This window comes from Choloepus didactylus, chromosome 4 (genome assembly GCF_015220235.1).
Source record: "Choloepus didactylus isolate mChoDid1 chromosome 4, mChoDid1.pri, whole genome shotgun sequence".
In the NCBI taxonomy this organism is placed as follows: Eukaryota; Metazoa; Chordata; class Mammalia; order Pilosa; family Megalonychidae; genus Choloepus; species Choloepus didactylus.
The window spans coordinates 170,279,742-170,293,659 of NC_051310.1; the positions used below are offsets into that span (position 1 = coordinate 170,279,742).

The 13,918-nt window shown below is 33.8% G+C and overlaps 1 protein-coding gene and 1 pseudogene across 2 annotated transcripts in view; one reads left to right on the forward strand and one right to left on the reverse strand.

The window, feature by feature from the left end:
• The window catches only part of LOC119532412, a 237,897-nt pseudogene that overhangs the window by 48,269 nt on the left and 175,710 nt on the right, over positions 1 to 13,918 (forward strand).
• Positions 1 to 13,918, reverse strand: part of PPP2R3C (protein phosphatase 2 regulatory subunit B''gamma) — a 44,726-nt gene that overhangs the window by 4,827 nt on the left and 25,981 nt on the right. For both annotated transcript variants that reach the window (XM_037834817.1, XM_037834818.1), the window contains 4 exons: positions 6,844 to 6,976; positions 5,524 to 5,579; positions 5,371 to 5,446; positions 4,465 to 4,601 (listed from right to left, as the gene is read on the reverse strand). In XM_037834817.1, the coding sequence (XP_037690745.1) occupies positions 4,465 to 4,601; positions 5,371 to 5,446; positions 5,524 to 5,579; positions 6,844 to 6,976 (402 nt within the window). The remainder of the gene's footprint in view (positions 1 to 4,464; positions 4,602 to 5,370; positions 5,447 to 5,523; positions 5,580 to 6,843; positions 6,977 to 13,918) is intronic.

Consider the following 13,918-nt stretch of genomic DNA (forward strand, 5'->3'; position numbering starts at 1 on the left):
TTAGAAGCCTTGGTTGAAATTAAGTTTTTGAGTGAATATATGATTATTTGAAGCTATTTTCTAATCTGAGGTGGCAAATTTTATTTTTCTTCTTAATATGAAATGAGAAATCCATTTGTAAACTTTGGTTTCTAGGAATTTTACACAGTTTATCTGTTAAGGACAATTTGGGGGACGTACCTCATTTTCTTATGAAAGATTTGTTATGTTAAAGCATAATTTTCTTTCACTATACTTTTGAAGTGGACAGGAAAGCAAACTGTTATACACTAAATTTGTATTTTCATATCAGTGTGTAACAGTATCTTGAAAAGTATGAACAGATCATTTTTTTAAAAAATTCAGTTTTACTGAGATATATTCACATATCATACAGTCATCCATAGTGTACAATCAATTTTCACAGTACCATCTTACAGTTGTGCATTCATCACTCCAATCTATTTTTTGAACATTTTCCTTATACCAGAAAAAGTAAAAATAAGAATAAAAAATAAAAGTAAAAAGAACACCCAAATCACCCCCCCCCACCCTATTTTTCATTTAGTTTTTGTCCCCATTTTTCTACTCATCCATCCATAAACTGGATAAAGGGAGTGTGATCCACAAGATTTTCACAATCACACTGTTACTCCTTGTTAGCTACATTGTTATACAATCATCTTCAAGAGTCAATGGTTGCAGATTGATAGTTTCAGGTATTTACTTCTAGCTATTCCAATACCTTAAAACCTAAAAAGGTTTATCTGCATAGAATGTAAGAGTGCCCACCAGCGTGACCTCTAGACTCCATTTGGAATGTCTCAGCCACTGAAACTTTATTTGCTTCATTTTGCATTCCCCTTTTTGGTCAAGAAGATGTGAACATATCATTTTGAAGAAGGAATATGTATATCTGGAACTAATTGTAAAATATATTTAAAAAACTATTTTGAAATAGTTTAAATTTTAAAGCCAGATAATTTTTAAAAACTATTTCAAAGTAGTTTTTTAAATACAGAGATACCATTTCGTACACCAAGGGGATACTTATAGATTACTTTTTTCATGATGAAAAGAAGTAGAATACTTGAGATTTTCGCTTAGAAAAAATTTCGGTATTCTTGGAAAGAATTTTGTAGTCTAAGATTAAGAGAATTCCTTTCTGCATAAACTATAGTATAAAGAATTAAAGAAATGCAGTCTCATCATGGTCTAACTCCATTTATAGTTGTGGCTTCCAGTTTTCTTTAGAACCAGAAGTCATTAATATACTACAAGCTCCTCATGGTTAACTGTTGACAGCTCTGGGGGTCACAAAGCAGAGTTTCTGTGCCTTTTTAATCCTTTTCCTTTGCAGTTGGGTTACAATGGTGTTATTCAGCAAATTGCTATTATAGCTAAAAGATAAAACCTAACATCTCTTCTGACAATACGACTTTTTTAAGCATCAATTTGGAAAACTTATCAGATACTTAATGTGTTTTTTTTTTTTAAACAGTTTTATTCACACATCTTACAATCCATCCTAAGTGTACAATCAATGGTTCTTGGTATAATCACATAGCAATATATGTATTCACCACTACAGTCAGTATGAGAACATTCTCATTTCTTCTGAAGAAAAAAATCCCATACCACTTATATCCCCCTATTATTAACATTTAGCTTTGGTATAGTGCCTTTGTTACAATTAATGAAAGAATATTACAATGTTACTGTTAACTATAGACCTTAGTTCACGTTAATTGTGTTTTTTTCCCATGTAACACCCTGTTATTTTTAATGTAATTTTGAGATATATTCACACACCATACAATCCATTTGTGTATTCATCACGATGATCATTTTTAGGACATTTGCATTAGTCCATAAAAGTAAAAAAGACCTCAAACATCCCATTTCCTTTACCCCTCCCACTTATTGATCACTACTAGTATTGCACTTGCACTCTACCCAATTTTAAGACTTAGACAATAGAAGTAGGTTAACCAAGACAGTGTCATATTATAAGAGATAGATAAATAGATCAGTGGAACAGGACAAAACATCCAGAAGTATATCCAAACAAACACAGGCAACTGATTTTTTTTGTTTGTTTTGTTTTGTTTTTGGCTATATAGTTATACAATTATTATCAAAGATCAAGGCTACTGGATTATAGTTTAACAACTTAAGGTATTTCCTTCTGGCTATTCTAAAACACTGGACACTAAAAAGAAATATCTATATAATCAGTCAGTATTTGCAGTCATTTATTAAATCCAAATTTCTTAGTTATACCTCCTTCCTCTCATTTGATCTTTCAATCTTCAGGGATATCTGGGCAATGACATTTTAACTTCTTTGTGTTGGAAAGGGGCCTTAACATGTTTTTAATAGCAATAATGGAAATTTAAAAATGGTATTCAGAAATTTCCTTCTCAAGAATTCTGTATCACAGTAATAAAAGGAAACATCTTAAAGATCTTGTGGTAGGAGGTGGTTTCTTAGACCTTATACTCAAAGCACAAGCAAAGAAAGAAGAAATAGATAAATGGAATCTCTTCAAAATTGAATACTTTTTTGTGTGTCAAAGGAATTTGTCAAGAAAGTAAAAAGGTAGCCTACTCAATGGGAGAAAATATTTGGAAACCACATATCCAGTAAGGGTTTAATACCCAGAATATTAAAGAAATCCTACAACAATAAAAAGACAAACAACTCAATTAAAAAATGGGCAAAAGACATGGACAGACACTTTTCCAAAGAGGAAATATAAATGGCTAAAAAGCATATAAAAAGATGTACAATTTCACTAGCTATTAGGAGAATGCAAATCAAAACCACATTGAGATACCATTTCACACCCACTAGAATGGCCATTATTAAAAAAAAAAGAAAGAAAACTATAAATGCTGGGGAGGACTTGAAGAAATAGGAACACTTATTCACTGTTGGTGGGAATGTAGAATGATGTAGAATGGTGGGAGGCAGTTTGGTGGTTCCTCAGGAAGCTAAGTATAGAACTGCTAAATGATCTGGCAATCCCCTTACTAGATATATACTTGAAAGAACTGAAAGCAAGGACATGAATAGACAGTTTCACACTGATGTTTATAGCAGCATTATTCATGATTTTCAACAGATGAAACAGCCCAAACATCCATCAACTGATGAATGGATAAACAAACAGTGGTATACACATATGATGGAATATTATGCAACTGTAAGAAGGAATGAAGTCATAATGCATGCAACAATATGGATAAACTGTGAGAACATTATGTTGAGTGAAAAAAGCCATAAACAAAGTGACAAATATTGTATGTCTTCACTAATATGAACTAATTATAATGAGCAATCTCAGGGAGTTAAATTTGAAGCACAGGTTATCAGGAGATAGAAAGAAGAGTAGAGATTGGGCAAATGATGCTTACAGAGTACAGAATGTTGAATGAGGTTGACTGTAAATATTCAGAAATGAATAGCACAATCTTATGTGATGGTAGCACAATACTTTAAGTGTAATTAACAATGCTGAGTGTGAGTATGGTTCAAAGGAGAAGGCTAGGGTTGAGTATGTCACTAGAAGGAAAGCTAGAGGATAAAACCTTGGATTGTATAACATAGGGAAACGTATAGTGGATGATGACTGTGGTTAATTGTACAAATACAAGAAAGTTCTTACATGCACCAGAATAAATGTATGTCACCATTACAAGATGTTAATACAGTGGTATATGAGAAAAAATACAATTAATGCAAACTAAGGTCTACAGTTAACAGTAACATTGTAATATTCTTTCATTGTAACAAAGGCACCATACTAAAGCTATATGTCAATAATAGAGGGCTATTAAGGGGTATGGGATTCTTTTTTGGAAGAAATGAGAATGTTCTCGTATTGACTGTGGTGGTGAATGCATAACTATGTGATTATACCAAGAGGCATTGATTGTACACTTAGGATGGATTGTATGGTGTGGTGTGTGAATAAAACTTAAAAAAATAGGGTATTTAGAAATTTCCTTCACAAGTATTTTGCATCACAGTGATAAAAGGACAACTGCATATTAGCTAATCTTCAGCCACTTAGCATGTCTTATAAAGAGTACTACAACATGATTCTTAGATTTAAATCATGGCATATGTGTAACTCTATGTGACCTTATAATTTAATGACTGTACCACCTATATGAAAATAGTCAATAGGATACAGCAATTAATCAGATAACTTTTTACTAGTTCACACTCCTCTACAATAGGTACATTAATAGCAAAATGGACAAAGTATTAAAATTTTCTACTTGCCCTGAGCCCTAAGGGAATTAAGGCTTTTAAGCAAATTTACCTTAAGATCAAAAGATTCAATTCTCAAAGAATTTGGCTATTCATATCTTTCAAGATATCATGGTACACATAAATGAAAATAATGCAGTATCATACTGTAAAACTTTGGGAGCCTAAAAAATTTTTAACTTATCTCAAGATTTAAACTACTACCATTTCTCCATCATAAGTGAGACACTCCTGGAAAACACGGTCTAAGAAGACATTGGTCATAGTTGCTGTTCCGTAGCGGGAGAGTTCTTCTTTACTGAGCATGCCATTGTGATCCTTATCAAGATTCAAATACTGGCCTTGGGAGGAAAGATGATGAAAAGACACTTACAACCAAAATAAAATTTTAATGAAAAAGACAAAAGGATAGACATCAACAAAAAGTTCTTTTTATGGTTAATATTTTGATTTTCAAACTAATTACTTTATAGTTAAGGTAGTGCCTTAACCCTGCAATCAGCTATCCCTACAATTTCAATCAGAGCAATCATTAAACCAGAACCAGCCAAGGAAAATCAGGCAGGAAAGCAGTGGCTTTTGGGCTATTACACTCACATCACTGTTTTCAGTTTGCAATGTTTTAGAACAGTCCTGAGTTCCTAAATTAGATGTAGGTAGGTGTCAACACAAAGCAATGATACCCTGGCACTTGAAAACAGAGATCAAGGATGCCACAGAGGAGTCAGAACCACCCAACAGAATAATGTAGCAGATTAATGAAATTCAATAAAAGAGCAAACCAGATCCTAGAACAACTTCCCCTGTGGCCCGACAGTGGCATTTTATCACAATGTAAGACAACAGTGTGATGTTCATAATGATGCGCCTGAGTCAACAAGCAAAGATCAAATTCCATTCTGTATATTCTATTTAAGAGTAAGAAAGTCTAATACCTTAAAATGAATTACAAAAAACTTAAATGTTGGTATTTAAACAAGTAAGCTTTAGTAATCTAGAATACAAGATTTGGTCTTAAGGTAGAGTAGTCTATGTATAAAACTGTACTCCGAGCACCAATTTAACTGAGGAATGGATAATTCACATTTTAGCATTATTATAGGGACATACCATAAACCCTTAGGGCAGAAGGAGCAGAAAACCAATTTGTTTCTTGACTCTCCTTAGACAGTTCCTCATCCCTTAGCTAAATGAACAGAGAAACATAATGAGAAGATAGAAACTGTCAAGTGACATAATTAAGTAGTTTAAAAACATACTCACCTCCAATAAATCATCTAGGAAGCTGCATGCTAAAATATCTTGAATTTTTATCTTCCCTTTATAGAACATAAAGAAACATAATTTCTTAATTTTGTTTTAAAAACAAGAAGAACTCAATTTCAAAAAGGTATTATTTTAGAAAAGCAGTTATACAATTGATATTTTAAAGCTTCCCAAGCTCTTACACTCCAACATCCTTATTATATATTGCCAGGAAAAGGGAAATCTGCAGGGAACATTTAATAAAATCTCTTTTTATGTCTACTTACATACCCCTAGCTATATAAATCCAAGGAGTAAATGCTTTCTAAAATTATATTATCAGATTTCAAATAAAATAGTTCTACATATTTTGTGACTATAGGTATGTTACAGGTGATAAACAAGGAAGCTCCCATTTTTCTGTGGCAGCTTCTGAAATAGGAAGCAGTAAGAGGCATGGTTAAGAGCAAATAGATGGGAGTTTGAATATCATTTCCATAGATGAAATCAATGTAAACCTCAGTTACCTTATGCATCAAATGTGGACTATATTAATACCTTATGTGGTTATGAGGAGCAAATGAAAGAATCCTAGTAAAATGCTTAGCACAGTGCCTGGTATATAAAAAAGTTAAAAATTTTGTAGAATTTCAAAGGGAATAGATGTGTATATGTCCATAGTGGAGAAGTTTTAATAAATTATCAGCTAGTATGTACTGTGATGAACTCACATATGGATTTTTAAGTGCAGAAGGAGAATCAAGGACTTTGATTTGGGCCTTCTCTGTCCCTCCTTTAGCCTCAGTTACATGTACTTAAGTTTGAGCAGGTTAGAACAATTTATAAAGCATACTGCTAATCTGATCCCCACATAGGTTAACTTGAGAAAGAGAAAAATATGTCATGGCTAAATGTAGCTCCTAAATACATATTTTTTATCAAAAAGGGAACAATCGTCAGCCTATTACCAAGGGCAGCAAATCATATGAATCACTGGCTTCTTAAAACTGGGAAGAGCCACAGTGATTGATAGGATATCCAGTACATACTTCATTTTAGGGATGAAGAAACTGAGATCTTAGGTGACATGCCCACTGTCACACAGCTGGTTACAGGTGATGCTGCCAGTATATCACAAAAAAATCTTTATATAAATCTAAACCAAAGCATGGCTGCTGTTCTTCGAACTGTTCTACCCCCTTGAAATTCACCAGATTATTAATGACAATGACATATTAGGAAAATAATTAATGACATTTTCAAGACTTTTCTTTATTATCAAGACTTAGAAGTAATAATAATCTTATAGTATCTAAGTTAAATAAGATTTTCTTTTACCTGTTCTTAGAGGGTCTAAAAAGAAGAAGAACTTCCTAACTGCAGTGCAAACATAAAAGGAGTAAAAAGACTTTTCCAGCCCATCTAATTGTGGCAAAGTGGGGATGAGTTCCAATATGTAGTTTTCTAAATCCTGAAAAAAAACAAAACAAAATAAAACTTTAAAGTGTCAAATGTCTCATCTTGATTTTTCTTTAGATATTGGAATATAATTTCAGTCCTCCAAATTATTCAGCATTCATTTTATATTAATGATGAAATAAATTCATGACTCTGTTAGTGGTGAAACCATTATATTAATTTTTGTTTCTTCTAATTTACTTTGTATTTACATTTTCATTTTTTGAATATGTAATACATTCTCCATGGTTCAAAATTCAAAAGAAACAAAAAGGTATTTAGTGAAAAGCCTCCCTCTCACCTAATTCCTCTCCCCCAATGTAACCTATAATATTAACAGCTTTTGCTCTATCCTTCCAAAGATACCCGATGCACATACAAGCCAATAGGTACATAAGTATTTTTCTCTCCTTTTTACACAGAACATAAGCAGCATACCATACCAATTCTCTGTGTCTTGCTTTTGTCATTTAACATTATGTCTTCAAGTCATTCTGTTTTTGGCTCTCAAAGAGCTTTTCTTCTTTCAAATAGCTACATATTATTTGACTGTATGGATGTACCATAACCTATTTAATCTTCTACTGATGGACGTTTAGGATGTTCCCAGTCTTTTGCTATTCTAAAAACAATGCTACGAGGGTTAATCTGATACATTTTTTTTTTTGCAATTTTATTGAGATATATTCACCTAACACATAATCCTCCAAAGTGTACAATCAGTTGTTCATAGTATCATCATATAGTTGTGCATTCATCACCAGAATCTTTGAACATTTTCATTACTCCAAAAAATAAAATTAAAGTAAAAAAGAACATACAAAACATTCCATTCCCCTCCTTCCCCTCATTGTTCATTTACTTTTTTTTAATACTCATTGATTGTGTTTATTAAAAAACAAACAGTAAAAAAACAGCATTTCAAACAAAACCAAAATAAAGGAATAGAAAAAACAAATAACCTAAAATAACTACATTGCTTCCAACATGTTCCTACCCTACCCCAAGAAAATAAACAAACTATAACTGAACAAAGGAATAAGAACAACCACCTAAAATAACTACATTGCTTCCAACATGTTCCTACCATACCCCAAGAAGATTAGCAAACTATAAGCAAACAAAGGAATAAGAAAAACAACCTAAAATAACTACATTGCTTCCAAGATATTCCTACTGTACTCCAAGAAAATAAACAAACTATAACCAAACAAAGGAATAAGGAAAGCAAATAACCTTAAAATAACTACATTGCTGCCATACCCCCCCAAAATTAACAAACCATAGCCATTCCTGAGCTGATATATTTTTTATTCATAGATATTACCAGAGAATACGTATACGACAAATTTCTGTAAGTAGAATTGCTGGGTCAAAGGGTATGCAGGTTTATAATTTTGATACTGGCAAATTTCCCACCTCCTCCTAAGAGCTAAGTCATTCTTATGTTCTTACCAGCAATGTGAGGGCTATTTCCATAGTTTCCAACTGTGCACCAATATGTCCCAAGAGTGTAAAAGTGAGCTCACAGGGATGCAGAAGGAAGGCTAATTTAAATTTTTGAGGGAAACATAGGGACATTTGTCGGACAGCGCGCATACTACAAGCTCAAGTTTCACATTTTCAACATTAGATTACATTATATTCCTTTTGATGACCTCAATCTTGGAAAGCTAGGTTTTTGGTGCTTGCTGTGATAAAGCAAGAACCACACAAAGATCAATGTGGAACTCAAGTAATTGACAGTGATGTTTGCAATCTAATTCAAAGGTTTGAGTAGTTGCAATTGTTATTTAAGAATGAAGTAAACATATTTTCTTTTGATTTTTGTTTATTATTTTTCGAATGGCCAATAAGTTGTTAGGACATGAATATTTTCATTAAGTTGTTTATAACTAGTTAATAAATGGAACTGTTGGGTATTTCTTTTTGCCTGGAGGTGCTGTGAAAAGTTACTGAGACATTAAGGGTGTTGTTAGCTAAGAAAGTTGAGGAACCTATGACCTATTTTACACTGCCTCACTAAAAACATTATCATACTTTCTGATCTTTGTTAATCTGATAGGTAAAAAATAGTATCTGTATAGATTTATTTGGCATTTCTCTTGTTATAAGTGAAGTTAAAATCCTTTCTATGATTAAAAAGCATTTGTATTTTGCTTTCTGCAAACTATATCATTTGCCCAGTTTTCCACTGGGTTAGCCACCATCTTCTTCTTGATTTCTGGAAGCTTTTTAAATATTAGGATAATTGGCCATTTGTCTGTGACGAGTTTCAGATTTTTATTCCCCAGTTTGGAGTATCCAACATCCAGTCCAACAACAATTTTTTTTTTTTTTTCAGTTTTTTTGGGGGGTGGGGTGGGGAGGAGGTATCCACAATATATATTGAATTCATCTATTTTTGGTTTTCTCTACAGCCATCATCCTGTTCTGGGGCAATATCATTGCTCACCTGGACTATTACAGTAGTCTCCTAACTATTCCTGCTTCCATTCTAGGCTTCTTACAATCCATTCTCTATACAACACCCAGAGAGATCTTTTAAAATGTAAATTATATCCTGAGAGATCCATCTTAAAACTTTCAATGGCTTCCCATTAATTTCAAAATAAAATTGGAACTCCTTACCATGGCCCAAGAGGCCCTTCATATGGCCCCCGCCTACTTCTCTGACTTTTATCTCCTGTTATGCTAACCCTTGCTTATATGCTGTAGCCAGACTGGCTTCTTTCCATTCCTGGAAAGGTAAGGACTGACTTTGCCTAGGGGATTCTGCACTTGCTGTTCCCTCAATACTGCACCTCCTATCAGGCTGCTGCCTTTTCTCCCTTTACACCTAAAACTGAAACTACCTCAGAGAGATTCCTCTTCAATCCTCCCTGAGGTAGCTCTCCCCAGTCATCCTTTTTCCCATTAACATATTTTATTTTGTCAGTAGACTTGACAGTATTTGAAATTATCTTGTTTATAATTTAATGTCAGTCTCCCCATTGTGCTAGGAAACAAGCTCCACAAAAGTAAGGCTTAGAATAGTAACTGACACAAATTAAGTGTTCAATAAGCACCTACTTAATAAGATTTAATAAGTGAATGAAAGTTTGCATGTACCACTCAAAATTACAGATTCTGTCTCTGGAAATCCTTTCTTTTTAAATTTTTATATATTTTTAAAAGTGGCTTAAAACAACAGTAAACATTTATTATATCCATTTCTGGGAGCCAAAAAATTGAAGTCACTCTTTTAAATTAGGAAGACACAAAGTCTGGTTTCAAAAGGCAGTGTCCAAGTTGGGAGAAATTCTTTTCTTCTAGAGAAATGTTTTCTTACACTGAAGGAAGGGGAAATTACTCCCTTTAAAAAATAACAACTATATAGATACACTGTTGCCCCCCACCCCCACCCCAATCTCTCTTTCAATTTTTGTTTCCATCCATGGAAAGAGGCAAGACAAGCAGTAATAGGGGAGTGTGTTTTGTAAACCAAACTTTAACTGCTGGCAAGAGTTCTCAGAGCTACAGAAGTACTCCAATACCTGACTGCTGAATATGTAGTAACAGGTGCTAGTTACATCTACCTTAATTGAGAGAGAGACGGAGTCAAGAGCCTTTTATTGATATGTTGGTCTAAACCTTAAAAGACAGTACCTAGAGGGTGACAATGGGATTGGGAAAGCCATAAGGACCACACTCCACTTTGTCTAGTTTATGGATGGATGAGTAGAAAAATAGGGGAAGGAAACAAACAGACAAAGGTACCCAGTATTCTTTTTTACTTCAATTGCTCTTTTTCACTCTAATTATTATTCTTGTTATTTTTGTGTGTGTGCTAATGAAGGTGCCAGGGATTGATTTGGGTGATGAATGTACCACTATGTAATGGTACTGTAAACAATCGAAAGTACGATTTGTTTTGTATGACTGTGTGGTATGTGAATATATCTCAATGAAATGAAGATTAAAAAAAAAAAAAAAAAAAAAAAAAAAGACAGTGCCTAGAAAGGTTTAAAAGTATAAATGTTCAGAATGAGAGAACAGATCCTATATCTAAGGAAATCTGGACAAAACAGACTGCAACAAATTATAACAAGAATCATACAACACTTTAATGAGGAATTTACATTTCTTTAAATCTTATATTTGAAAAATTACTTAAGTGATTAATTAAACTGGTTCCCATTATACTTAATTCCCTTCCCCTCCCCTACACTCCTAAAAAAAGACTACGTAAAAGCCTGAGATGACAAGAAGTATGTCCACATAATTTAGATACCACACTTACAAGAAGCATAGCCATTTGGAATATAAGATTATAATTCTCTGTGGATAACTTGGCCTATTAGTACCCAGCAGAAAATAAACACCTCTTGGTAACTGACCTTGCAATCCTCAACCTACAGGTGAAAATGCAGTCACATTATTTTTCTCTTATATTTCCTAAACAAGGGAAAATTCCTGGCCCTTACAATTTAAAATAGTCAAACATTGATATTTTTCACTGTTTGTTCAATGATTTTTTAATGCAATCTTGAGATATACTCACAGGCCATGCAAGCTATCGGAAGTATACAATCATTGGCTCACAGTATCATTCCATAGTTGTGCATTCATCCCATGATCAAATTTAGAACATTTTCACTATTCCAGAGAAGAAATAAAACTAAAAAAGAAAACCCAAATCTTCCATATGCCTTATTCCTCCATATCATTGACCCATAGTGTAAGCGTGGTATATTTGTAACTACTGATGAAAGAGTATTAAAAAATTTGTTAGAATAAAAAGTATTTGCAAAGTTCCCTTGAGGGACTGAGGGAAAATGTGGAAATATTAAACTTCCCTGCCTGGGGAATTCCTGATATTCTTGCAAATACTGGGAACTACCAGGTTAGTAGGCTGAGCCTTCAATCTTGGGGCTTGCCCTTATGAAGCTTGTTACTTACTGCAAAGGAGAGGATAAACCTACTTATAATCATGCCTGAGAGTCACCCCCAGAGAACCTCTTTTGTTGCTCAGATGTGGCCTCTCTAAGCCAGGTGGACTTGCTGCTTTCCCCCCTATGTGGGACATGACTCCCAGGGGTGTAAATCTCCCTGGCAACGTGGGACATGACTCCCAGGAATGAGCCTGGACCTAGTATCGTAGGATTGAGAAAGCCTTCTTGACCAAAAGGGGGAAGAGAAATGAAACAAAATAAAGTTTCAGTTGCTGAAAGATTTCAAATGGACTCAGTATAATGGTACTATGAACAAGTGACTGTACACTTCAGATGACTGTATAGTATATGCATATATCTCAATAAAATTGCATAAAATATTGTTAACTACAGTTCTTAGTTTGCAATAGGTACATTTCCCCCCATATCCTTCTATTATTAACTCCTTGTAATAGTGTCATACATTTGCTGTAGTTCAAGAAAGAATTTTTTTATATTTGTACAGTTAATCATGGACATTGTCCATCCACCACAAGATTCACTGTGTTACACATGCCCCATGTTTTAACCTCCAACTTTCCTTCTGGTGACATACATGACTAAAATTCCCCCTTCTACCTCATTTATACACCATTGCGCACTGTTAATTATTCTCACAACAACCTGTGCTTGTCACCTCTGTCCATTTCCAAACATTTAAGTTCAACCTAGTTAAATATTCTGCACATATTAAGTAACTGCTCCTCATTTTTTTTAGCCTCATTCTATATCCTGGTAACTTGTACTCTATATTTTGTCTATCAGTTTACATATTATAATTAGTTCATATCAGTGAGATTATGTATTTGTTCTTTTGTGTCTGACTTATTTCACTCAAGATAGTATCTTCAAGGTTCATGCATGTTGTTGTGTGCTTCAGGACTTCATTCTTTCTTACTGCGGAATAATATTCCATCATATTTTGTATACCACATTTTGTTTATACATTCATCTGTTGATGGACACTTACTTGGCTTGTTTCCGTCCTTTGGCAATTGTGAATAATGCTGCTATGAACATTGGTGTGCAATGTCTGTCTGTGCCCGTTTTCAGATCTTCTGGATATATCCCGAGTAGTGGGATTGCCAGGTTGTAAGACAACTTTATACTTAGCTTCCCGGGGAGCCACCAAATTGTCCTCCAAGTGGCTGTACCATTTTACATTCCTTCCAGCAGTAAATAATTTTACATTCCTACCAGCAGTGAATTGGAATAAGTGTTCCAATTTCTCCACATCCTCTCCAACACTTCAAGTTTCCTGTTTGTTTAATAGCAGCCATTCTAGTAGGTGTGAGATGATATCTCATTGTGGTTTTGATTTGCATTTCCCTAACAGCTAGTGAAGCTGAGCAACTTTTCATGTGCTTTTTAGCCATCTGTATTTCCTCTTTGGAAAAATATCTTTTCATGTCCTTTGCCCAGTTTTAAATTGGGTTGTTTGTCTTTTTCTTGTTGAATTGTAGGATTTCCTTATACAGTCTGAATATCAAACCCTTATCTTATAAATGGTTTCCAAATATTTTCTCCCATTGAGTTGGTTGCCTTTTCACCCTTTTGACAATGTCCTTTGAAGCACTGAAGTATTCAATTTTTTTTAAAATTTAATTTTATTGAGATTGTTCATATACCATACAATCATCCAAAGATCCAAAGTGCACAATCAATTGCCCATGGTACCATCCATCACAGAGCTGTGCATCCATCACAATTTTTTTTTTTTCCAATTTTTAGGACATTTTCATTACTCCAGAAAAGAAACGACAAAAAAAGAAAACTCAAATCCTCCCATACCCCTAACTAACCCCCTCCATTATGACTCCTAGAATTGCTATAGTACATTTGTTGATGAAAGAATGTTAAAATACTACTAACTGTGGAACATAGTTTGCAATAGGCATATTTTTCCCTATATACCCCTCTATTATTAGCTTCTAGTTATAGTGTTATACATTTGTTCTAGTTCATGAAAGAGATTTCTAATA